Raw genomic sequence first — 26,494 nt, 5'->3', positions numbered from 1 at the left:
TACCATCTAATTTTCATTTAACCCCCCCTTGTTATGACCGTCCCCTAAGGGACCCACCTCAAAGATTTCTAAATCTTTCATAAATCTTACCATGATCTTCCATATCATATTCTTGAGATTTGTTAAGATATGTTTGTACTTTGCAAGACATAGAAACCAAAGGGTAATAAGGTTTGTTGGATATAAGGACATCTATCTTCTTCAACACATAACACACCACAATATCCCTTCTCTCCTTCCTCCATAAGCTCGGCCGAAAACACCCCTTACACCACAACCATTTTCGATTTCCATTCAAGTGTTCCAAGTGCACTACAAGGTGATACAAGGTGATTAACGAAGCTTGGTGTTCACGGATCGTGAAGGACCTCTACCACAAGCTTTTATCCACTCATTTTTCCCCATTGATCTTCCCTAGCTTTAAGCTAGTTGTAAGCTTCTTTGATCTTTGTTTAATTCATGTTTATGGTGGTTAAAGGATTTATTAGGGTGAAATCATATGAACACTAAAAGAACACAAACATAAATCATGAACTTAAAGCTTTACATAAAGATGAAACATGACGAAATAATACTAGTATGATGTTGTTTGGTATATGTTGATGCTTGCTTGTTGATTACTAGAAATATGTTGTTGATCATTATAAGAAACTTGTTAGCTTATGATTAAAAACATGATTTAACAAGTTAAGAGGTGATTAGGGGTTTACATAAAAGAATCACCTCCATATTTAGACATGAACTTGGTGACAAAATGATTTCTTGTAAAATAACAAACAAAGTGATCTAGTAATCTTGTAGATCTAAAACTTGTGAATGATTTTCCTAAATAAACCAAGTTTAAAAGACGGTTTTCGAAAGATCATGATCCTTACACTATTTTGGAAATAAAGTAAGTATACGGATACTAGTGACACATGAAAATGTTGAAAATAAATATTTTTGTAAAATATGTTCACAAGTTGTGAACATCTAAAAATCCCGAGAATGAGTTCTTAAATAAAGTAGACACACTTTGGAGGGTAACTAAACCCACTAAACGCCCTACCAAGTTACTACGCGTTTTTATGAAACATCAAGTTCATGTTGGTTTGTAAATAGAATAGTTTGCTCTTGGTAAATTCTTGTTGATTGTTGAATGATTTTTGGAAAAGAAAATAATATGCTTATTAGCATGGACACCTCCATTTACAAAGGAAACTCTGGCGAAATTTTTAAAAAATTCCAACACTTAGAAATTATTTTTCTAACAAGTGTTCACAAATACGTTTTAACTTTGTTTTTCAAAATAAACTTCGCCATGAGTTTTGTTACAAAAATACAAAGTATCGGAGGTTGATTTTTACAAGTAAAATGGTTAAATATATATATTTAGAATATATATTTTATACTAAAACACTTGTGTGGATACTTGTTTATTTTGTGAGATAATTATATTATTTTAGGGTAACATAATATAATTTAACAAGGTACCTTGACATTAGAATTGTGTGGTACGTAATAGAAGTAATGAGTAGCTAAACCGTACGTAGGATACGTGTTATGCATGAGAAATTGATTGTTATATGTACCTTATTAGGACGTGCTTGATTTCTGATTATTAGAGTAACTAATCTAACCGAGCAAACCAAGGTGAGTTCACACACTTTCTAAGGCATGGGATTCCCGGTGGTTGGGAATGGGTTAAAGAATTAAAACGGAACCTACATATCCTCCTTGGGTAGGATATGTACCGCCATCCTCCATGGGTAGGATGCCAATATTAATCCTGCGTATTCTCCTTGGGTAGAATACGTACGTTCGTCCTCATTGGGTAGGACAACAACCTTAAAACTTACTAGACAAAACTCTATCATTAAGTCCCTCATTTTATATCGACTTAATCGCCGAGGCCAATGGCGAGCGGGTCATTAGTTAATAGCGCTATTAGGTTTAACAAACCTCACACCGTGCCAGTCGGACGGGCGTGTACTAATGGACTATGGCAAACTGTCAATGATGATAGACATTGACGTAGGGCACAACTTACTTTCGTTAGTAGTCGATATGGTAACGGTCTAGTGGTTCACATGGGGAAGCCCTCACTGATTATGGATATGGTTTAGGCAATAAAGAAGGAACTGGTTAAACATATTATCAACTATGGGGTAACCCCCACGGCAAGTAAGCCAGCAAAAGACAAACCATGTTTTCGGAAACAACTTAAAACTAAACAACCAACTATGAACTCACTCAACTTTGTTGTTGACTCGTTGTTACATGCCTTACAGGACGTTAGATGCTTATGGAGCTTGCACGAGGAGGAGGTCGTTGTGGGATGTGGACTGTTATGTTCCGTGCTTAACATTTGGACTTTATGAACTTATTGAACTTATGTTTTGGTTTTACGTCTTATGCTTCTGCTGTTAACTTAAAGTTGGTTACTTTCTTTTGGTCACCAATTGTATTGTGGTTGGTTTTATTTACTTAATTACGTTGTTCAATATGATTGGTGGCTCGATCCTGGTCATGTCACGCCTCCAAGCGGTGATACTCCGCATGGTGGATTTTGGGGGTGTGACAAGTATCTTCTTAGCATACACCACTATATTCTCTAATAAAACGGAAAAACAGATATACAAATTACCTTTTCATCAATGAAGATGAGATCCATCTTGTAACCCTGATTCCATTTTTGAATAATTCTCGCTTTCATGTTCCACATATCTTTCCTAGGATTCAAATCGTTAACAAAACTAAGATTGTTACTGTCAACTGATATTGACATGCTTCTAATTCGGATTTCGGATTGTGATTAAATTTCAGATTTCAAAATCAGAAAGGATGAAAGCGTGATGAAATATGAAGAGGGAAATGAGAAGAAAAGCATTATATAAGAAGGATGATTGACAGGAGTTTCTGAGTGATATGCATTAATTGCTAATTACTTATTCCCATGCATTTTTTTAATTTAAATTTCCCGGTAATTAGCCTTAAACATCTGCTGATCTAAAAGCATTACGGAAGATAACAACAACTGCTGCTAGGTATTAAAGTAAAGTCACATATAAATGAGCAGATGTTTACCCTGGCAGAGGTTTAGACCGAATTTTAAAGTGATTTATATATTAGGCTTTATGATGTAATAATGACATAAGAAAAACATTGTTGGACAGCCTCTCCTGCTGACACATCAATTTTTCTTATGTCATTGAGATTTCTCCTTTTATAGAAAATATAGATAGATTTAACGTTTTTAGAACTACAAGAAATTAAAAATGATAATTTACATATGTACCATCATCACCATAAAATGTTGAAATATCTAAAATACGTAAATTTCATGATAATATAAATCATTAAAGATAAGTTCGTACTTCATAACATACAAAATATAAATAATATCAAGAAATAAATATCCAAATATAAAAATTTACATTTACACATAATGAAACTACTAGAATGATGTATTACTAGAAAAAAAGTTATATTTTTTCAATTATATGTTCGGGTAAACGAATAACTTGAAGGCGGTGTTCGCACCATCAACAACCGGAGCGGTATACTAATATTCCAAATCTTCATTTGTAAAAAAAATGTTGTGTTGTGTGATATAACAATGTTTTCTTATTAAAGATTGTAGGGTTCGTGATTGGAACAATCGCACCATTTCATAGCTCCACTCCGAGTGCTTCAAGATTCGGCATCTTTAGTAGGGTAAAATCTTCTAAACATTTTCTGAATTACTTCTCAATAAAAACATGGTAAACAAATGGATAGTTGGACACTGATCGATCTCGCAAGGACGCAACAGTTCCAGCTGTGACGTTGATCGTGGGTGGGAACCTATTAAGAGGTAGAACCGGCCACCCATTAGTGTATTCGGGTTCTTAATCTTGTTATATGTATATGATTTGCAGGTCTTAAAGGATCGGGTATCTCGTTAACACTGGAATCGCAACAGTTAGATATATTTTCTTGCCAGTTTTCGGCATTTAATCGTGAAAGTATAGATTATTAGATTAAGAGTTAAATGCTTGGCTGGTCCCTGTGGTTTGCAAAAATTTCATACTTGGGCCTAGTGGTTTACTAATTACATGCGTGGTCCCAAAAGTTGTCAAAAATGAACTCGGTTGGTCCCCTGACCTAACCTCTGTTAAATTTCTCAGTTAACTATATGTAAAATGACTATATTACCTTTGAACAATTAAAAACCTAAAACTAAGAATCAAAAAATTAAAATCAGTATATATATGAAACCTCTGCATCTATGGATCCCACCCCACTTCTTCCCCAAATCACCATCACTACAATCCCCCTCTCTTTTCTCAAACAAACACCACCACCACTGAACACCCACCACCACCACACATCCACCACCGAACACCCCCTACCACCACTACAAGCACCGCATTTTCTCTAGCCCAGGTCTCTGTCTTCGCGTCTGAATCACTTGGGCATTCATAAGGATGCTTCTTCACCAACACATCACACCACTGATCAACAACACTCTTCAAATTTGTTAAAAAAATCGAATCACACATGGCAGAGAGCTTTTGGCTTTCAGTTTTGACTTCAAACAATACCTCTTAATTTGTAACACACACTGAACTAGTGAAGAAGAAGCTATGACAGAGATTATAATGGCTAACGTCACTCCGTCGGGGCAGTCGCCAGAGGAAGAACGACTGGGGATGCGAGACATTGCCATGGCCGCCGGTGAAGCTCACGCGAAAGAAGGAGATCCATTTTGTTTGATCACTCAAAGCTAATTAATGATGACATCAATAATATTATTACTGATTTAAACTTAGGTTTATGAAATTGTTTGTGTATTAGTGGATTTTGATGGTGATTAGGTTTTAGTTGGAGAATAGGAAGAGTTTGTAGTCACTGTAGGTTGCAGTTTTGGTTTTATGTATAGAAATTTTAGATAATTAAATTTAGAGATTGTTTTTGTTTTAAATTTAGAGGTTTTGGAAGATTAGGTGGAGATGGATGATGGTTGTTACGGTAGAAGAATGGTGGAAGAGAGAGAGAGAGAGAGAGATGGGGAAGATGATGGCGGTGGGCCATCTCTTTAATTTATCTTTTTTAACCTTTAAGGGTAAATTAGTAATTTCACACATATTTAACTGAGAAATCTAACCTAAGTTAATGTTAAGGACCACACGTGTGCAAAAATTACAAACAGTGGAACCAAGTATGTAATTAGTAAACCACTAGAAGCAAGTCTACAATATTTGTAAACCACACGGACCAACCAAGCATTTAACACAATTAAACCATAAGATTTTTAACACAAATGTGAAACAAAAGTTTAGGGGGTGTTTGGCCTAGTTTTTATTTTTTGGCTTAGGGGGTGTTTGGCCTAGTTTTTATTTTTTGGCTTATGCTTATATTTTAATGAAGCTTATAGCTTATTTTCTATCATTTTATAAGCTCTTTTTAATGTGTTTGGATTAGCTTATAGCTTATTTATATCATTTGCCCTTACACAAAGAAGGTTTCTTCAAATAAGCTAAAAAACCATCATCAAATAAGCTTATTCAAATTAGCTTATATAAGCTAATAAGCATAAGCTTAAAAAGCTAAACCAAACATCAAATTAAGCTTATTTTGTAAAAAAAAGCTAAAAAAAGCTATAAGCCTTTGTTAAAAAAGCTAGGCCAAACACCCCCTAGGGCTGGATCTGAGGCGATGATGCCGCCCCAAAGAAGCCTATCCTCGTTGTTTGGAATCGGAATCGGAAAAGGAGAAGCTGTGAAGAAGGAGGAGAACATGGTAGGTGTGCAGCCGTTGTTGAAGTTAGAGGCGGATAAGAAAGTATACAGGCCAGGTGATCCGGTTACCATCACAGTCGAGATCCGAAATCCTCCTCCTGCCCAGCGCTCCTTGTTAGTTGAGACCTTAAGCTTTCAAGCCACAGGCATTCAGAAATTGGATACTCAGTGGTTTACCACCACCACCACATACAATCACAACAGGAACAGCAACAGGAACAGGAGAGGTTTCTTGCTTGCTTTAAATAACAATATGCTTCCTCTCATTTATTTACTACTTGCTGCTTCAAATAACCCTTCCTTCCTTCCTTCCTTCAGGTGAATATGTTTTCATGGACTCTTCTGTTCCATCTCTCGTTTCAAATCAACTTCTCTCATCCGGGACTACCAGAACATGTAAGTATAATGGGCGAGTTCAGTTGTTGTCCTTGACTATTAATTAATTAATGCTTATTATGTTATATACAACAGATATACTGAGGATGAATCTGCCCACAATCATACCTCCCTCATACAGAGGATCTACTGTTCGGTACCTCTATCACGTTAAAAGTGTTTTGTCTGGAAAATACCTAAATATGGATGATGGAGGAGGATTTTCTGCCATAGTTTGTCTTTTCACCTTAACTTCTATTTACTATTCCTCTCTTATTATTCTAATTATTTTTTTTTTTAACTATGTTAGCTATATATATGTGCACTAAGTTATGAAGTCTAATTTGTATTCAACTTCATTCCCGCTTCTGAATGGTAGCCACATTGTTTGTCAATATGTTAGTGAAAGCTTTTTAAGCTTCATTCGTTGCAGATACAAAAATTTGTACAAGTAAAGTTAGGCCAAAAGAAATTGTCGACACTGTAGACTCATGTGTAATTTTGTGAAACTTTTGAGAGCCGAGAGGACAACAATGGATGGAAGGTTATAGCAAAAAGAAAAAAAAGACACTCCCAGTAGTGCTCATTAATATAATCATAAAATCATAGAGAGGAGGGTTATGTGATTTGTTTCTACGTATTGGTTGGATAAAACAATGTCCATCATTAAAACGTTTGATTCGGTATGAAGAAAGCTACAATCTGTTAAGAATGATTATTTGTAATGGACATGATAGATTACTAGATACAAGTGTCATTCACATATAAGTATATGCTTTTACCAGAATGATAATAAAGGTTGGGGTTTTGCTTCCTTCTCTAGGATATGGTGATTCCATTGTTTAGTTATGTCTGTTATCTTTTTAATTTCTTTATGTATGCAACTCTTTAATCCTGCAGGAAGCTCGCTTGCCATTGCAAATATGGGTCACCGAAAAGACGAATGGGTTGTTAAATGAAGAAACTGGAAGTAATGGTATTTATCTTATTTTTAACATCTTACTTGTTTGATTCTACCTCCACAGTTGATGTTTGAGCTTTATCTTTGTCTAAGGTCGACAAACAGATTAGCGCATTTTCTTCTACAAAACAATCTGTACGATTACAGCTATAAGCATGAGCTGATGTTTGTTTTCTTTTATTTGAAATATTTTAGTTTCAAGCTAGGCTCTTCAATGGCTTTTGAGTGTTGTGTAAATTGTGTAAGGGTCCTCTTTAAGACTTTATTGGACAAATGTTGGTGATGAATGTTAGTAGGTATTATTATATATGTCTACTAATTAACTTCTTAGATGTTAAATTGTTAAGGAAAGGTATGACAAACCTTGTACTTTTGGAAGCTATTGTCTTATAGTGTGAGGTTCATTGGGGAACACTAAAAAAGTGGGGAACAGTGGGGAACCGGCTCAAACGAACTCCGATTGGACTCATTCCAGCGGCGTTGGAACCGGCTCGTCAAACCCTAACTAGGATCTTTTAACCCTAAACCCTAAATCATAACCCCTAAACCCTAAATATATTAGGGTTTGACCTTTAGGGTTTAGCTTTAGGGTTTAGCTTTAGGGTCTAGCTTTAGGTTTAGCCTTTAGGGCTTAGCTTTAGGGTGTATAGTTTAGATTTTTCGGTTTAGCTTAAGTTTTAGCCTTATTTTTTAGCTTTAGGGTTTAGAGTTTAGGATTTAGGATTTAGGGTTTAGGGTTAAGAGATCCTAGTTAGGGTTCGACAAGCCGGTTCCAACGCCGCTGGAATGTATCGGAGTTCGTTTGAGTCGGTTCCCCATTGTTCCCCACTTTTTTATTGTTCCCCAATGAACCTTCCCCTTAATATGTATGAGAAGGCTAGTTGGTTTTGTAGGTAACAGAATTTTGTATCTTGGATAAATCTGATGTTGATTGACCCTGTTTCTAATAAAATTATGTACTACCACTTTGCAACCTAATTGAAACATTAAGGTGGTCCAGCCCGATAGCAGTTATGGAAAGGGACATCCTCTTCTCAAAAGCCTACACATTTGGTAATGATATGGCTAACGTATAAGTAGCCTGAGAGTGAGAAAATTCTTTGAACGTCCCCTAGGCCTTTTTTAATCTTCTTTGTATACAACCAGATTGATTTGTCTTAACTTATCATCTGTTAATATATACGTTGTTGTGAAATAAACATCATATTCTTACAATCAAATTTCTAAGTTGCTTGTTTATTTCCTGCTCTAAACTCTAAAATCTGCATCTTTCGAGCGCAATAATTTTTGTTAAAGCAAGATAAAGATGTACGTATTCCACATTTCAGGGATTGTTCCTGCTACACCTATTCTTTTGGATGTTTATTGGAAAGATATGGATGCTGAATCTGAATGGGTAAGCGCCTGTTATTGTGAACTTCTTTCCATTCTCATGTTCTTTATCGTGCATGCAATCTACTAGGGCTGGCAAAATGCATGTTGGGTAACGGTTTGAAATGGGTTTTGAATTATGGATTAGGTTGACTCGGAAGACATTTTTGAAATCTCTATAAATAAAAATAATTAGCGTTTTCCGTTGTGGTACAAAACAGATATAATTTTAATCAATAACTGAATTATCTGAATAAATTGATTTATATGGAATGCACTTTGGAAGCCTTATAACTTGTTGCCTAGTTTTCTTTGACGTAAATTACTGTAATCGACCCTTGTAGAAGTAAATGATTTGAAATAGCCACTTAAACTATATTCTATAAAAGAATCCTGTTTTTGTTGGTTTTGCTGCAGGCAGACTAACTGTACACTTTATAGCCACCAGTAACTTGAATTATAACTTGTTCTGATTATTAGTTTACTTATTATTATTATTCCTCACAATGGTAATTTTGTGCAGGCTAGAGCTAATGAGACTTTGGATGGGGTGGAGGATGATTATGAAAGTCAAAGGGATGACGTGTCATCTGTGTCTTCCTATAATCCAGCAAGGGGAAGTTTACAGAAAGCATTCGGCAGTTCCTTGTCTTTGCAATCAAGATCTAGTAAGGAAGTACCTTACCATGATCAAAAGTCAACCATATCTTCATATATGCCACTCTCTACAGCTGAAGTACTATATGGTTCTACTGAGGGTAAGCTATTCCTGATAACAAAACTTCAACGCTTAGCTTATATATGATCCCTATTTTTTGGATTTGGCTTAGGTTATTTGGAAGATATGGACCTAAAATGTCATGGGGAAGTGTTATTACATCTGTTAACTGTTTAGGATTTAGAGTTGCAAAACAAATAAAATAGTAATCCAACTTTAATGATCTTGTTAGTTGTTCAAACAGTAATTGCATACATAAAGCAGTTATATCATGCAAAACAATTGGCTTGAAATTGCTGGCATGGACAACCAAGTCCTATGTGGTGTCACAAATCAATCGTATAAGAAAAACGAAATAGGCTAGTATTGTATCTTATGTGGTTCAGTTCATATCAATACTCAATTTATATCTTCAGTTAAATCATTATCTAAGTTTAGTTGCCAAGTCACTATTTTTTTGCACACCAGAATCTTGTTAGTCAATATGATGAGGATTTAAAATGAGTTTTCATTAATGTGGTTGTGGGTGTCTGCCATATCATTGTTAAAAGTTGAGTGGCTGCTTTTGATATTTCTATTTAATATTTGTGATAAATGAAAGGGTTAATTAATACCATAGAAAACCACTATGCTTTCTTAATTATAAAAAAAAAATCCCTTAATCTAATTTTGGTATATCAACATCCCTCAACTCATAAAAACACACATGGAATAAGTCACCAAACTAATTGTTGCATGTTAAAGTCCTTTTAACTTGTCTAAAATGCATGTACGTTTGAAAAAAAAAAATAATAAAAACAAATAAACTCTAAAATTGGTTAAATAAGATGGTGTAATTATTTTTGCAATTATGCTAAATTTCTTGTATCAAATTTTGGTTAATTATAAGGTTAACAAGTTATTATATCAAAAAAAAAAAAAAAAAAATTATTAACGTAAATACATGCATTTTAGATAACTTTAGGGACTTTAACACAAAAAATAGTATAGTGAGTTTTTCCTGTGTTTATTACGAGTTGAGGGACTTGAATATATCAAGTTAAGGGACTTTTTTGCGAAGACTAAGAAAATAATGTTGGTCTTTTATAACATTAACCCTAAATAAAACTTGAATTCTAATGAGTAACCCAAACAGATATTTTGTCACCTCGAAGAGTCTCTCAAAATGAGCCGCTAGGAAGCTCAAATATGGAAGATGATTATGTCACAAAAACAGTCGAACCTGTTGCTTGTAAGTAATACTGTTTCTTATTCTTTTACATATTTCGCCATCATATAATGCATGCAAAAAATGGGGTTTTAAAGTTTACGTTAAGTTGTGACTAACGTTCTCTGCAGCAGAAGGTTTCATTCGAGGAAGATCGTACAACATTAGGCTGGATGACCAAGTTCTACTAAGATTCTCACCCACGAAACCTGAGTCAACTTATTACTTTGGTGATATGGTAATTATTTGTGTTGGTTGGTATATATATGCTTTCGTTGATTGATATAGTAATGCACACGTGTACTGATTGCAGATAGGTGGAACTCTTACTTTTTTCCATGAGGAAGGTAGCAGGAGATGCCTTGAGGTATTTCAATATTTATGAAGTTTCATGTGGGTCGGATTTGTTGACCTGAAACACTTTCTGTCCAAAGTTTGATAAATATTTTCTAAAAAATGATTGCAAACTTCTTTTTTTGAATAAGATGATGCATTAGAAATACGCTTAGCCCTCAACTGATTTTCTTTTAAGTTAGTTAGTCCTTTTGGTTTCACCTCTTTATGGAAAAGCCATGATCAAAATCCACCTCTTTGTAAACAATGTTTGGATTTTTTACCTTTTGTTTCAGCTATCTGTAACCTTGGAGTTGTCAGAGACTATAAGTCGTCGGTCTGCACATCCATCTCGAAGACATTCCCCAACAATCACCAAGGTTTATCATCCGCTTCTCAACACTGATAAATTTCGATCTGGTATCTGGCTAAACTATAATATTTGATTCTTGGGAAAGAAGGGGTATTAATTAAGTAGGCATAGTTGTGCAGGATTGTTTTGTGATGTGTCTTGTTGCTTACATATATATATCAAAGAAAGAAAATGTATTAGTAAATGAGAAGATACCACAGAAATGCACATTGGTAGTTAATATACACAGTTGGTGCAGTTAGATAAAAAAAAAGCTAGAGGGAAATGCTTTGCATGTAAGAGGGACAAATAATGTTAACTGATGCATGTTTTTTAAAAGAAAGATCAAGAAGAAATCTAGTCTAGTCAGTTTAAAATTCAACCCGTCTATATAAAAACCTAAGTGTTGTATTTTATTCAACCTAAGTGTTGTATTTTAATGAGGCAAAATTTGTCTAGGTGTACTCGGTACTTGCAATCAACTGGTCAACCCAAGCTAAGTAACTAACTCATTTTGACTTGTTCAAAACTACCCCCTTGACCCATTACCAACCCCCTGTTTTGACCACTTTAATGTCACTGTACCAAACCGAATGATGTGTATTCGGGCTCATGAATTTCTCGAGCTATTTATATGGGCATGTAATATTTAAAACATTAGTTGTTAGCTTATAATCTCCAGGGGCATGTACCAAATTTTAAGTTGAACTTTTTTACTGACAATTGTCATATTTTTGTTATCTCCTATTAGGAAAAGTGTTTTCCATTATAATTAGATTAAGTTTGCCACATCTGTTTTCTTGAATTTAGATGTACATAAATTGTAATTCTTAGTTTTTCTTTTCATTTAGTATTAATTAAATTAATATATAGTAAAAGAGGCATAATAAATCTTTCTTATACTCTTGTCAACCCCAATGATAATGTTAGCACCCACTCAATTGTAACTCAGTTATTTGTTCTTTTGTGATCTTTGAATTTATATTTACCAATAAGTATTATAACCCTGTAAATCTCATTTCATTTAAAACAAACTTAGGATTCAAGTTAAGGAGGCTGTCTTATTAAGATATCAGCTATTCAGCTAACAAGATACAATTTAAAAAGGCCATCATATAACCCTTCCCATTTTCAGTGTCGATTTTGGACCCTGATCATAGTCACATGGTTCACGGTACGCTCCGGTACGGGAACGTGGTACGGGATCGCAATTCGCTAGGTCCCTAAAATCCGGTACGAAGGGGGGTAGGCTCATTTCGGATCGTTTCGGTACGATGTACCATATCATGCGGTACGATGTACCAATTATACTAAGTGCTATTATTTTGGATCATATTTCATAAGTAACTTCAAACTTCAAATTTCAAAATAGATTACATAACTAAGTGCTATTACTGTATAAGTTTAAGTATAAAATGTAAAGTAGTGAAGATAGAGAGGGTTAAATTTTAAAATACACAAACTAATTTTACGCTTTTTATATAAACTTTACAAGTTTTAGTGATTAATGTGAACTAGTGAAAGATAGAGGGGCTAAAAGTTAAAACACCTAAACTTATTATATTAAAACCCTAGAAGGCTTAAAACGCAGCCGCTGCTATTTCTGGTTTCCATCTTCAGGTTTGGTCCGTTCCAACGTATTTGTATACAGGTTCCGAATTCAAGCAAATCGCGATCCTGATAGCACGTAATACGATTGAATTGATGTTTTGGGAACGCCAATTTTAACTTCGAAATCGCGATCCGGGATCGCGAACGTACCGCGATTGGGATCGTGCGAACTGGATCGGAGATCGTGGCTCAACTAGCGAATTATGTGACTATGACCCTGATATTTGGTTCTGATTTCTGTTCCGGTAGGAGGAAGATCGAACGATTAACTAAATCGATTTTTGTTGAAAGCAACTTTGTGTTTGATTCCAGTTGAGTTGATTTATGCATATTTGTATATGTTATATTTGTACCTTAAACTATTATGCTTGTATCCTTCCTTCCATGTAGTTGATGTCAGAAGAAAAAGAAAAATAAACCCAATGATAAGAAATTAGTTAAAAGGATAATATAATGTTCAGTCTTATGCTTCTACCAAAGCTAACACAGTCATTCAAATCATGAAAGAAGCTTTATTTAATTACACACCATTTTTTGCTGGAGAGAAGTTGCCAGCATGCATCTTGAATGAAAGAGATGCCTTTTAAACAAAAATAAGAGTTGTTTAGCCTCATTGGAATCTTTGATCCGTCTTCTTAACTTATAATAATAAATAATCAAATAATAGGCGTAAGTAGATCGAGTCTTGTGCATAAAGCAGCAAATGTACAGAAAAAAAGCGTTTAAATAAAGAGCATGCAACAGTCGATGTGTGAGGGACAAGTTGGAGTGATATCCTCCTATATAGCTAGCTGACTATAGTAACCTTGGGTGAATGCAGATCCAGAGTGATCACCATGAAGTTGTAGCAGATTTGGTGCAAACCAGTTTTCTATTTTCAGTTCCAATGGATGGGCCTATGTCTTTTTCCACTAGGCATGTCTCGGTGCAGTGGGTGCTTCGCTTTGAGTTTTTTACCACTCCAAAGAATGTAGATTGGACCAGGTATGTATGTATGTATGTATGTCACAGCATACTTATTGTCATACCCCGTATATTCTTCGTGGCTTTCTAAGCACCTTTATGGCAGATTTGAGCATCCTCTTCTTATAGAGGGAAGAGACAAGTGTGAATGGGTTCTTCCAATAACCGTGCATGCACCTCCGTTCACAACTCATAGTAGAACTGAAAAGCCCGCTTCTCTAGAACCCTTGTGGGACCGTTCTTGATGGTAATTATCTACAACTCTTTGTTTACCAAATAAAAACAATCCGTTGTTAATGCAGAAATTTCTGAAAAGAATAAAAATTCTAGTTTGCAATTACAAATAATAATAATATTGCTAACTGGAGTTGTATGAAAAGTCAATTATGATTGCAAGTAGTGGTTATTGAGTTTGCAAACTGTAAGAGGGACAACTTTCTTTTTTTTTTTTTTTACCTATGATGTGGTAAAGAAAGGAATTAGCTTAAAAGGAAATGGATCAAACACGAGTTGAATTTTGGCTAAAAAGTGTTTCAGGTGAAGCAAACCTTGTTTTTCGACCCATACAAATTAACCTTTCTGACCTGTTACCTCCTGTACCAAAATTTGTAATGGTGTCTACCATTCGTGTGATGTTTATACATTTACATTTTGCACTTGTGCAGTAACATAAACGAGTAGTTGGCAAGATCACATGACAAGATAAAGTCCAGCTAAGCTTCACCTGGAAATACCGAAAGACTCGTTATGGATTAGGTGTAAAGTTACTTTTATCGGGTTTCACGAGGATAATCTTTCTTCATACATATTACAGCTGTAAAAAACATTTTCCCAGGGTGGTCTTCTTGCCGCCTCATTTATTTGGATCAGTTTTCTTGAATATTTTTAAGATTATTCATTATTTTTTTTCACAATAGTCCTTTTCATAGTCGTAAAAGCTTATATATGGGACGCTCTTGCATCGCTAGAGATTGTAATAGTTTACTTCATGGTTAGTTTAGAAAAGCATGCCCAAGGTGTGAGGCCGCTTTGGAAGCACCTTGTACACATGCCTATTTTGTGCATCAGGAGGTTACAAACACCTTTTAAAAGAAATTATAATTGTATGATACGTACCCAGGTGCCATGATGCCATGCAATCCAATAGGCCTATAGGGTGTGGTGTGGGGGTCATGGTTGGGACATGATTTGCCACCTAGGAACATGAATAGAAGGCTACACCACCCCATTGATTGATCCACCATGATTTGCATGGATTAAACCATGGCAACCATGGTCCTCCTTTCCAATTTTCAACAAATCATTTCCTCTTTTCTCTTTAGACAAAGATAAATTAAAATAAATAAGGGGCTAGTGGTTTGGGTAATGACCACACCCTTAGGATAGTGGCTTTGGATGGTGGATTAGAGATGGGTTACATGGCACTAACATGGAGGGTCATGGTGATCATAAGAGTCATGACCACACCCTATAGCCTTAGTAACACATCCATGGTCAGAAAGTGGGTTTCTGTTCACTTTCTATCTTGTTCGTCTTCTACATCTTTCTATCTTGTTCATATTTCGATGTTTCACGTCTTGTTCGAGCGCAATGGATGTTGTTCGTCATCGGTCCAGGGGGTCCCGAGGACTTTCAAAAGACACAATGGATTGTAAAATATAACATAATCCCGAAAAATGTGACACAATCTCGAGAAAAAAAAATACAATGCGTCGGAAAAGACATAATGACGCAATTACAGAAAAGGGTACAATGCAAAATAAAAAGAAACAATAATATAAACAAATATTTTAAAATCTAAAAGCTATAAATGTAAAAGTAAAAACCTAAAATCTCATATCGTAAAATTGGATGAGACGGCCCCAATGCTTGAACAAATTATGTTAATATCTAATCTAATTATAATAAAGGAGTCCATCTAATGCCACATGACATCTAATTATAATAAAAGAGTTCATCTAATGCCACATGATATTTTCTCCATCAATTTAATAATAATTATTAATATATCTAATATAATATTTTTAAACATATAATAACAAATAAATATAAATATATAAAAATTAATATGTAACTGTTATCTAATATAAAAATATGTTTGTTTATAAATTTAGATATATTCATCATATGTTAGTAATAAATCTAATTTGAATTATTAATTTGTATTATACTACAAAACAATATTAAATAAATGTTGGATTATATTTTTGAATATAATGATCAAATTTTCCTTGGTAACTGTTTTCGTCCCACTCTCTGTTACGCCAGAGAGTTCTGCTCTTGTGACGGCACAACGACTGTCAAGTGGCAGCCGATAATATGGTTTCCCAGGGGAACGCCCAAGTCAAATCTAAAGCCAGCGTGGAAGACAAAATAGTCTGGCCGGAGTGGGGCAACAGGGCTCTCTAATTTGGGGAGTGTGGTAGCCTAATATAAGAAAGTCATCGTTCCAAAAAAATGACCGTTGTGGTTTCAAATTACACGAAATCTATTCAAATAAAGCGATTAAATTTTCCTAGGTTATTTTATTCTTTCATGAAAATAATGTAGAAAATGTATTTTCTTTCTTATTCACTGTCACACCCCGGCCGCGTATAACATGCAACCGCGGCGAAAACGCCGTGGAGTGTTGTGGACAGAATTAATTGTTATACAACCATGGAAATTAGAGTTACATTTTATGTATTAAACAAGGGTAGTACATTGTCTTAAACAGGAAAACAAAGAGTTTATAACATAGTTAACTAAGTCTATCTTCGGTTTTAGTCTCTAAGGCACAGGTCCGCCCTAGTATCGTGATCAACATCCTATGGAACAGCTCCTGAAAACACATGTGAAAGTAGGTACGTCAGCATAAAAATGCCTATGAGATACATAGTTTTTGTGAAAATGGGATTCATGACTTGAGTTTAAAGAAATGTTTAATAACAGTCAGTCATGAACCTTGTAATTTGTCTCGCTTTGTAAACCGTTTGAAAAACGATAATATCAGATGATATGTATAGATAAAAGTAAGGTTAAATGAATAACCCAGTAAAATGAGTTGAATAAGATAAGTTGTTTTGTAAGACAATGTTTTATGAAAAGTATGTTATTTGTATAAAATGTTATACGTCTAAACTGAAATGATTTAGATAACGCTAAGATATGTAATATTATACAAACATTTATATATAGGAAGTACCAGCGGCGTATCCACCATGTTTGCATCGTATTAAATACTCCACGTTACTCAAACCATTTACCCAAACCAATCCACCATGTAAATTGTTCATGTATAAACCAAATGTCAAGTGTTATTGTGTAAACCATGTCAAATGTTTATGTTCAATGTAAACCACCAAATGTGTATATCACTGTCAACGTGTTTATGTTCAATGTAAATCATGTAATGTGTATCCCAAAATGTATCATGTATGGTAAGCGAAATGTATCAACTTAAACCATATGTAAAATGCACAAAACAAGTCGTTGAAGTAACACGTGGTTTAAATCAACGTTATGTTCTGTGGAAAAATGCATGCTCTATTGATATTGGCATTTATGCGGTATTGTAAAATATGCATACATCCAAGCCTTGAGACTGCGGCGATAAACCCTCAAACAAATTAAAGGTTTATCTAAGTTATGTATATCGAATTCGGTCATTCCTTCCAATCCTATCAAACCCAGGATTTCAGAAACGGGAGTTGTCAATTCCTATGGTACCACTACCTACTAACGAACGGCGTGATCAATGTTAATGAATGTATTGTCCCATGCTAAACAAACCAAATGTCATAACAAAATGAAGGCATGTGATGTAAACAATTGTACTAAGTATGCTAAGTAAACATACGAAGCAGAAATGTTCATGTAAATCAATGTGCCCATATGCTGAGTAAACATATGCAGCAGAAATGTTCATGTAAATCAATGTGTCCATATGCTGAGTAAACATATGCAACAGAAATGTTCATGTAAATCAATGTGTCCATATGCTGAGTAAACATATGCAACAAAAATGTAATGTAAATCAATGTACTAAGTACGCACACAATGGGCATACATAGCATGAAATGTAATGAAATCGTGTACTATAATGTACTAATAACATAGCAGGCATATGATGTGAAAACATGGAAAACATGAATGTAACAGATAGGCACATGTGTTTCACCCTAAAACAGTTTGGAAAACAGTAAAAGAGGGGTTCAATGTACTCACATTGACTCCTCGAAAACATGTAAAAGATGGGGTTCAATGTACTCACCTGAGATTGCTTTGGAGTTCTTGTGTAATAACCAAACAATGCTAGGTCACAGAATATCAAACGACACCTAATAGGTAGCTATGTTAATATACCGGACCTAAAATCGGAGGAACTGATAGTATGCGGGTTCGTAAACCAAACGAGTATGGGGACTCGTGTAATATGGTTTAACAAAGCCTACATACTAAAATGAAACTTAACCTAGGTGCTTGCGACCCATCACGACCCGCTTAGGTAGCCTATGCTACCTTATGCGTCATTCGCGTAGAACGCGTCTGGAACGCCTAACATCGTGACTACAAGGTATAACCTCGGAAGGTTATAGCTATGGTCACCTAATATGTTTGGTCGGATCCTAATGATTGACCAAATGGGTCGGGTTCGAAAGTATAAGCGATGGTTTAGATCGCTTACCTTACGACCCTATATAAGCACTAAACTAAAAGTGACGAGCTAAGCATGTTAGAACATGCTTAACTAAGTTTAGAAAATATGTTTGACATCAAAACAAACGGCTTTGATGCCCACGAGTAGTTTGGTTACAAAATATGCAAGAATGCACATTTTGGCCGAAACTACGACTCGTCACTGAGCCTAGATAACGTGGTGATCAGTAGGTATAGTCACTACGGACTATAACCATCGTGACCACGCTCACGTTATGAAGTTCCATGAACTTCGCATCGACCATAAGCTGGTCAATGCAGAAAGTCAACAAAACGTTGACTTTCGGACTCGAAAAGCGATAAAACAACGAAAGAATACTTACGGAGGGTCCCCGAATGCTAATCTAGATCAGAGAAACTCAGGTATGAAGCAATACTTCAACTTAGAGCTTTTAGATCTGATTCTTGTGATTTTTTACACAAAAGGGGGGGGTATTTATAGGAAAAGTGGAACCGTTAGGATCGTTTATCGAATATCGTGCCATGATCTCGTGCGTACACTTGTCGAAATGTTGTGGTAAGTCAGAAAATGCCCCTTGGCTCTTGATTGGGTGAAAGGGCATCGCCCCTTGATCGAACGAAAGGCCAACTGCATTAAATGCATACATTGAATCTGTCTGACAGTCCCACGCGCCCCGCGTAAGGATTTGGTCAATCCTTACGCGCCCCGCCTGAGGTTCACAGATCAGAATTTTCAATTTTGGTCCCTGCACTTCAGAAACACGTAATTTGGCCCATTTTTGGCACGTTTAAGCCCCGTTAACCTCATTTCAAGGCTCTAAGATGAAGTTAAAGTGTAGGGGACTTGAAATATGCTCAAAAATATTCCGGATGTCGGTTCGTTTGGCCGTACGATCGCGATGTTCGCTTAATTACGACGGAATGCGCATAAGCGCAAAAGATGATCCAAATGACGCGACGAATGGATTTTTCTTATGCCAAACACTAAGGCATAATATTAGGATGCTTACATAAATTTTTGGATGTCCGGATGTATTCAGAACGTAAGTTATGCGTGAAAGTGCAAACTTGTGCACTTTTTGACACTTTTAGCCCCTGAATGATCCAAAAGTTTGTTTTAGCATACCAAACCCCTCAAAGCCTATTTCTAAGCTATGTAAAGGATATTTATGGTATGTTTAACTTATGGACATGTTCCGGAATGTTCGTTACAGTTCAAATTGGCATACTTTCGCAGTTTGTCAAGTTTAGTCCCTGTAAGCGAAATTAACTTGTTTTTGCTATACCAAAGCCTTCAAAACTTATTTCTAAGTTATGTAAAGGTTATTTAAGGTATGTTGAGTATATGTTGATGTTCCGGAGTATTTGTCGCATTAAACTGAGTACGTTTACGCACCAGTTTGCGTATAATGCTCCAGAAAGCGATGTAGAGTTTGAAATTGAACAAAAGTTAAAACATGAAAATGTAAAACACAACCAAACAAATATTGGGATCGAATAACATTGTTTTATTGATAATAGAACTGTTCATGACGATTACAAGCACAAATGTTACATTCACGGTTAGTCTGATTTAAACAGCCGGTTTTCCTGTTCCAAACCACAAACAAGCTAGATGTATACAGGTTGAACGGTTTGGTTTATACAGTTTGAACGTAATGTTTAAAATTTAGCAATAGAAGATTTCCCATGTGTATCTTTTCATTTCAAATTATCTATAGTTAAAGTTGTATAACTGGTAAGTCTTAACTTTATGTATTTATTGATAATTAGCAATAATTCTCTATGATATATTGGCCTCATAAATTACGTAAATTTAAAATTTATTTCAAAATTGTTATATTGTCTTTTAAATTTCAAAGAAAGAAATTGACATTTTCTTGATTATGGGTTGCTTTAAGCAATTTTTATGTCGTATACACATTTTTTACTTACGTGATAATTTTTTTTATTCAACCCGTGTAATACGCGGATTTATAACCTAGTTAGTAAATATATTGTTGAATGCAGGGGCGGACTTAGAATGTTAGTAGGGGTAGCACAGGCTACCCCTCAACCCCGTTTACGTAGTGTAAAAATACCCCTTAACTCCGTTTTCGTAGTGTAAAAATACCCCTCAACTTCGTCTCCGTTATACAAAGGATACCCCTCGTCTAAAAATTAAAAAATTGGGATACCCCTAAATTTTTAGGCTAGTTCCGCCGCTGGTTGAATGTTATTCATATTCATAAACTATAACATTTAATAACATTCATAAATCAAATGTGAAACACTAAATAATTTGTAGTTTCAACCGTCGGTTTTCCGAATATGAATAGAAATGTGTCAGCAATATTTTCGTGAAACCATCCATTGGGACATAAAAATGGCCTTAAGGTCTGGATGGTGTATGTTTGGTAAAACTTGATACGGTTGGTTCTACGAGCACTGGTCCAAATCTTACGTTTTCCCGCTCACAATTCATTAGAGAGATCGATCGAGAGGCAGTAAACATAGATACATACATACTTAATTATATATAATAAATATATTCGAATTAAGTGTCTCTTTGAGATCGTTCCAAGCGAGAGATATGTCCGCTGAAACTGCCATCGCTCCGGCTGAACATCCCAAGAAGAACCGAATTCAAGTCTCCAACACCAAAAAACCTCTTTTCTTTTACGTCAATCTTGCAAAGGTACAGCCGTTTCAAAATAGCAACATAAAGCAATTCAGTTGGACCAGATGCCAACATAACAATTCAAAAATATGAAAATTAATTTACACATAAAACACAAAATGGCTGCCTCAAGCATTGAACAACTCAAATAAAAGAAAATGTAACATTGGCTCGAAATGACTTATTAGCATCGCTTTGGATAAATATTATAATGATTTTTTTTTTATATGAGTTGTAGAGGTACATTCAAGAACATGATGAAGTTGAGCTCTCTGCTTTGGGGATGGGTATAATCTCTCCCTCTCTTTCTCTAGTATATATAGATTCCATTTCTTATAAGCATCACAACATTGTTATTATATTAAACTAGGACGCATTAAGTTACAATTTGTTTATTTTTTTATAGCAATTACTACAGTTGTTACAGTAGCTGAAATACTAAAGAACAATGGACTTGCTGTTGAGAAAAGTAAGTATACATACATGCATCTAGATTTTTAATTTAATATTTGGAATCATAGAACGTGACTGATACAAATATGTTATGTTATGGATAGAGGTTGTGACATCCACCATTGGCATGAAGGATGAAACGAGGGGCCGACTAATTCAAAAGGCTAGGGTTAGTTTTCTAACTCATAAATGCACGTTTTGCATATACTGAAATTTTAAACTGTTGTGGGTTTTCCATGCTTGTGTGTTGTTTCTCTCTTGGAACATGCGATGTAGATCGAGATTGTATTGGGAAAGACCGACAAGTATGCGTCAATGGCCACCCCACCCAGTGCTCGAGCACGTGAGAAGGAAGCACTCGCTAACAAGGAAGAAAAGAAACAATAAGATGGACAATATTACTTCCATAATAGAGATGTGGTAGCTATATATATAGTCTGTTTTGTGTTTCCTACCCTAGATGCACCAGAATTCCAACTAGAGGTTGTAATATTCGAGTGTCAAAACTTTGTGTTTGTATTTTCAATCCACATCAAGCCATTAAGTGAGCAGTATAGAAGCAGTATATTTTACCTTTGTAAAAAAACTAAATCTATGCCCGACAATTGTCTTCTTTCTCTCATAACACTTAATGTATGTTCAAGTCTATCACTGATTTGAGTTTTAAGACAGGGTGTCTAACCCCATCTTAAAATACCGTGTCTTAAAATGGAATGTTATTAGACGGGGTTTAATCTAAACCTCGTCTATCTAATTCTAAACCTCGTCTTAAACATGGTAAACACCGTCTTTTGATTGAATAAACTTTTTAGCTATTTATTAAAATTAATATTTTAAACCCCGTCTTATAAACGTTGCTGGAAAAAATTGCAGTTGCTTTACAAATCTAGCTTATATACGTCAATCGAACATTTTCAAGCTTATATAGACCAATTGAACATTTTCAAATCAACCCATGATACACATTCAGTTTGGAAATAAACCAGCCAAATTACAATTCTTGGCTAAATGCATAACAAACAACATTAAATTCTATAAATTAACTACATACAATTCCTATGATCTATATATAAAGCTAAACTAACAAAATACCTAACTCAATAAAACATTTCGGATCAACATCTTCACCAAAACATCTATATAGTTATCCGTAGCCTCTCTCGTGTCGTGCCACATCTAAAATAAATGTAAATACAGAGGGTTCTGTTTGATGTAACAAGTCCAAGACTAGCACGTCTATAGTGCATTGAATCACCAGATATACCTGCAATAAAAGTGAATTAGCATCAAAGTATTCAAGTATAAGAGGAATACCAGTTCTGCATATATATATGCAGGTAGTTTTACACAACACAAAAACATAACACGAAATGTACAGGTGATTTGGGTTTAAATCGATTCAATTCAGTTTTGGGTTGGACACATGAATAAGTTTAACTAGATAAGTCGGGCTTGGTGATGGGTTCGCCATTTGACCCATTTGCTATTACAATTTTGTTAAACAATGTGTTTTATGTCATAACTTGAATCAATTTGAGTATTTCATGCCAAAATTTAAAAGAACAAAGAGACCTAGGCATCAAGTTTTCTAGTTTAAAGGTTGTCCATAAACATATTCACCTTCAACATAACAAAGTTTAATCACATCACCTGAATGTCTCAGATGAGGAGGTTGGCTAGAGATCGCGAGTCTGAATGCACAACTAAGTCTGTCCTTAACAGTTCGTAATCATCAATGTCAAACTTTCTTTTCACATTCAAACCTCAGATTTTGATAGAGAATTGTTGATTATATTATATATTTACCATTTGATAAGTTCTCTTTTGACCTATGTTCTTCGGCTGATGCTTTGATACTACGTGTTTGACCAACGATTTTAAGTCAACGCAATCCACCGTGTATTTTTTTTATCACACGGGTGGATAACTGGATTTCAGTTAAATGGTTTCCTGTATGATGTAGTGAAAAAAGGAACTTACAAAATCAAATGTCTCCAAAGATAAGAGTCTCCAAGGGTCTGTTTGGTATGAGGTAATGGAATGGACGACGGAATGGAATGGACGAGGTAATGGAATGAACGATGGAATGCAATGGACCATTACCATTCCATGTCTTGTTTGGTTACCATGTGTGAATGCAATGAATTATTATTGTGTATTGTACGGTAGGCAAGAAAAACGAAGTAATAAAATAAGTGGTGAGTGGTGGTGGTCAGTGGTAGTAATTGTGGGTGGTTATAGGTGGCGGTGGTGCGGCGGCGATGGATGGTGATGGTGGCGGTGAGTGGTGGTGCGACGGTGACGACGAGTGGTGGTGGCGGCAAGGTGGTTGTTGGTGGTGGGTAGCAGCAGAGGTGGCGGTGGGTGGCGGCGGCGGCGGTTGGTGGTCATGGTGGTGGTGGCGTCGACGATGGTGGTGGGCGGTGGCGGCGAGTGGCGTTGGCGGTTGGTCACGGTTGTGGGTGATAACGGTGGCGAGTGGGTGGCGGCGGCGGCGGTGGCTGTCGGGGTGAGGTGGTGGCGGGTGGCGGCGATGGCCTCGGTGGTGGGTGGTGGTGGAGGTGGGTTTTGGCGAAGGTGGTGGGTTGTGGTGTTGTTGATGAATGGTGCAAGAGGGGATGGAATGGAAAAAAAACATGGGGGGTGGAAGGAATGATTTTGAGGGAATGGAATGCCTTTTGGAATTGGTGATTCCATTCTATTGACCAACCAAACATCATTTTCTTCATTCCCTCGTAATCATCCATTCCATTCCACCTCTCATTCCCTCACACCAAACACTACCCAAATGTTTCTTGATGACCACATTCCCTACACGATAGACAAGTTTAATGTTAACAAAACCTGTTTTCAGGAAATTTAGGCGGTCTACTTTTTTGGAAAAATGCCTCTTCGTACCTGCAAGGGACATAATGACTAAGAGCACAACCAAGATCTTAATGTTACATTAGAAACCCTTTATGTACACAATGCAAACCAAAGTAAGAAAAAAAAAAACACTATGTAGTTAAAAGGCTCAAGGTGCAAAGGGTGAGTTACATTAGAACCCTAGGCGCAAAGGGTGGTCTAAATTATACATATTTTTATATAAGTATTCCATCACTTTTGAGTAGTTTTAAAGTTGATTTGTATTAAACTCTACTCGTTTCTCTGGTTCATTTCAAAAGTTTAAAGTATTTAAGAGATAATGAGCTAAAATTAAATTTTTTTACTGAACTTGAGACCTAAAAAGAATTCATTTAAATAGTTCATGATTATTAAGACTTTAGAATAGGTTGATTATAATAAAAATCATAATTATTGGTTTTGATCATTTTAAATTAAACTAGTATTAAGCACCTCCCGCATTGCGGCGGGGGCGAGCACTAATGCCATATTATCGCCAGCGACTACCGATGCACTGAAGTTGCGACGTGTTAATGCGAAGAAATTAAACCAAAATGTAAAACATAGAATAAAATAACTAAGTTAATCTAGGACTCGTGCGTTACGATGAACCCGCGTCTATTTTTTCCCGTTTGACAGCTTCATCGTAATCTATATATAAATATATATCATTACCACTATACAAACCATAATGCATACATTACAACAACCATTGCATCAATATGTTGCAAATTATATTTATACAAGATTTTGGCTAAATTAATTAGATTATTATAAATAATAATAATTTACAAATAAAACAACACAACTTTGAACGGATCAAACCGATTGAATATGGTAACATAATGAAACCATTATTTGATTAGGTTATAACCATACATGCATACAAAACAAATTAAATTTGGTAAGGTAATGAAACTATTATTTGATTAAGGTACAACTACTTAAGCATAAATTACAACCAAATATACATACATAGTAAGGTAATGAAAATATTATTTGATTAAGGTACAACTACTTAAGCACAAATGACAACCAAAGATGCATATAAATGTTATAAAATAATAGTATATAAATAAATATATAAATAATCTAGGAATGGATATTGTTTTGGGTGCGGAGTTGACCGAAACAAAAAGCATTACCCAACCAAATTATTGACCGCCATTTATTTTGTGATTTTGGGCTGATTAGAAGACCATAAAGGTCGGCCCAATGATGTCCACGGAAGTCCAGATCTCGTGGAAATTGTGTTAAGTGCAAGTACAATACCATTTGAAAAAAAGGAGACACAACAGGAGATGTGGACACAGAGAAACTTTCAGGGGTTGGTCAAGAAAGGATTGAAGCTGTTTGGATCGAGATCAAAAACGGATCAAAAATCGGGTCGGGTTCACAAATAGTTAGTGTTCAGTTTTAATTAGTTTATGTTTTTCAAACATATGAACATGATTATTTGTTATTTCAGACTTGTTTATTATTGTTCTTGACTATGATTCTTGGCTAATTAGTTTATCTACCCGGGTTTGTGATGATTATTCGTGTTAATTGGTAATTTCTCGGTTTTGGAGATTTATTAATGGATTAATATTAAAGTAAGAAACCTAATTATTTTCGGCTAGATGTGTGTGCATACTTTATTCTAATTTATTATCCTATAATTTATCCTCGTTTGATTTTGTGAATGTCTTTCATGTATAGATGCATGTTAGGTTACTTACTTTGTGTTTGTAACTAGTTTATGGATTATGGTGCACATATCCCATAAGAACTTTGTTTGATAATTTGGAGGAGTTTAGCGTTCTACCTTTTCTTGAGACCGAAAGGAGATAAATAGTTTGGATTGTCTTTGGTGCTAGGTATTTAGGTGCAGTGAGACCGAGAGGAGATCTATCTAAGTTGCCTAGTATTGGTTGTCTTCCTATGTCTCGTCAGGTATACTTAGGTTAACCCGTACACTCTATGGTGTATTGTGATTAGTGAGACCGAGAGGATATCTGGTTTTTGGGTACTTTAGTATTGTTGGAGAGACCGGGAGGTGATCAAACCATACCAGTGAGCTTTACTTGATCTTTATGATTCTTATGTGAAGTTGATGAGACCGGAAGGAGATTCAACTTATCTTTAGTCTTAGAGTGTCACATCCTTAGAACCTGGTTCCATCATATTTACCATTGCCAAGAG

The 26,494-nt window shown here is 35.4% G+C and overlaps 2 protein-coding genes across 2 annotated transcripts; both read left to right on the top strand.

The window, feature by feature from the left end:
* Positions 1–5,623: 5,623 nt before the first annotated feature.
* On the top strand, positions 5,624–14,567 carry LOC110895717. Its single transcript, XM_022143040.2, has 13 exons — positions 5,624–5,989; positions 6,081–6,158; positions 6,234–6,370; positions 7,038–7,113; positions 8,427–8,494; positions 8,993–9,227; positions 10,323–10,418; positions 10,526–10,632; positions 10,708–10,761; positions 11,024–11,107; positions 13,511–13,674; positions 13,760–13,900; positions 14,319–14,567. The coding sequence occupies exons 1-12, from the start codon at positions 5,680–5,682 to the stop codon at positions 13,896–13,898; spliced, it is 1,548 nt and encodes a 515-aa protein (XP_021998732.1). The 5' UTR covers positions 5,624–5,679; the 3' UTR covers positions 13,899–13,900; positions 14,319–14,567.
* A 6,317-nt stretch (positions 14,568–20,884) lies between these two features.
* Positions 20,885–21,950, top strand: LOC110897036 (uncharacterized protein At2g34160). The gene is made up of 5 exons (XM_022143974.2): positions 20,885–20,989; positions 21,210–21,258; positions 21,378–21,440; positions 21,529–21,593; positions 21,701–21,950. The coding sequence occupies exons 1-5, from the start codon at positions 20,885–20,887 to the stop codon at positions 21,809–21,811; spliced, it is 393 nt and encodes a 130-aa protein (XP_021999666.1). The 3' UTR covers positions 21,812–21,950.
* The last annotated feature ends 4,544 nt before the right edge of the window (positions 21,951–26,494 follow it).

The sequence above is a fragment of the Helianthus annuus genome, chromosome 12, assembly GCF_002127325.2.
Source record: "Helianthus annuus cultivar XRQ/B chromosome 12, HanXRQr2.0-SUNRISE, whole genome shotgun sequence".
NCBI lineage: Eukaryota > Viridiplantae > Streptophyta > Magnoliopsida > Asterales > Asteraceae > Helianthus > Helianthus annuus.
This window is presented reverse-complemented; position numbering and strand designations above follow the sequence as displayed.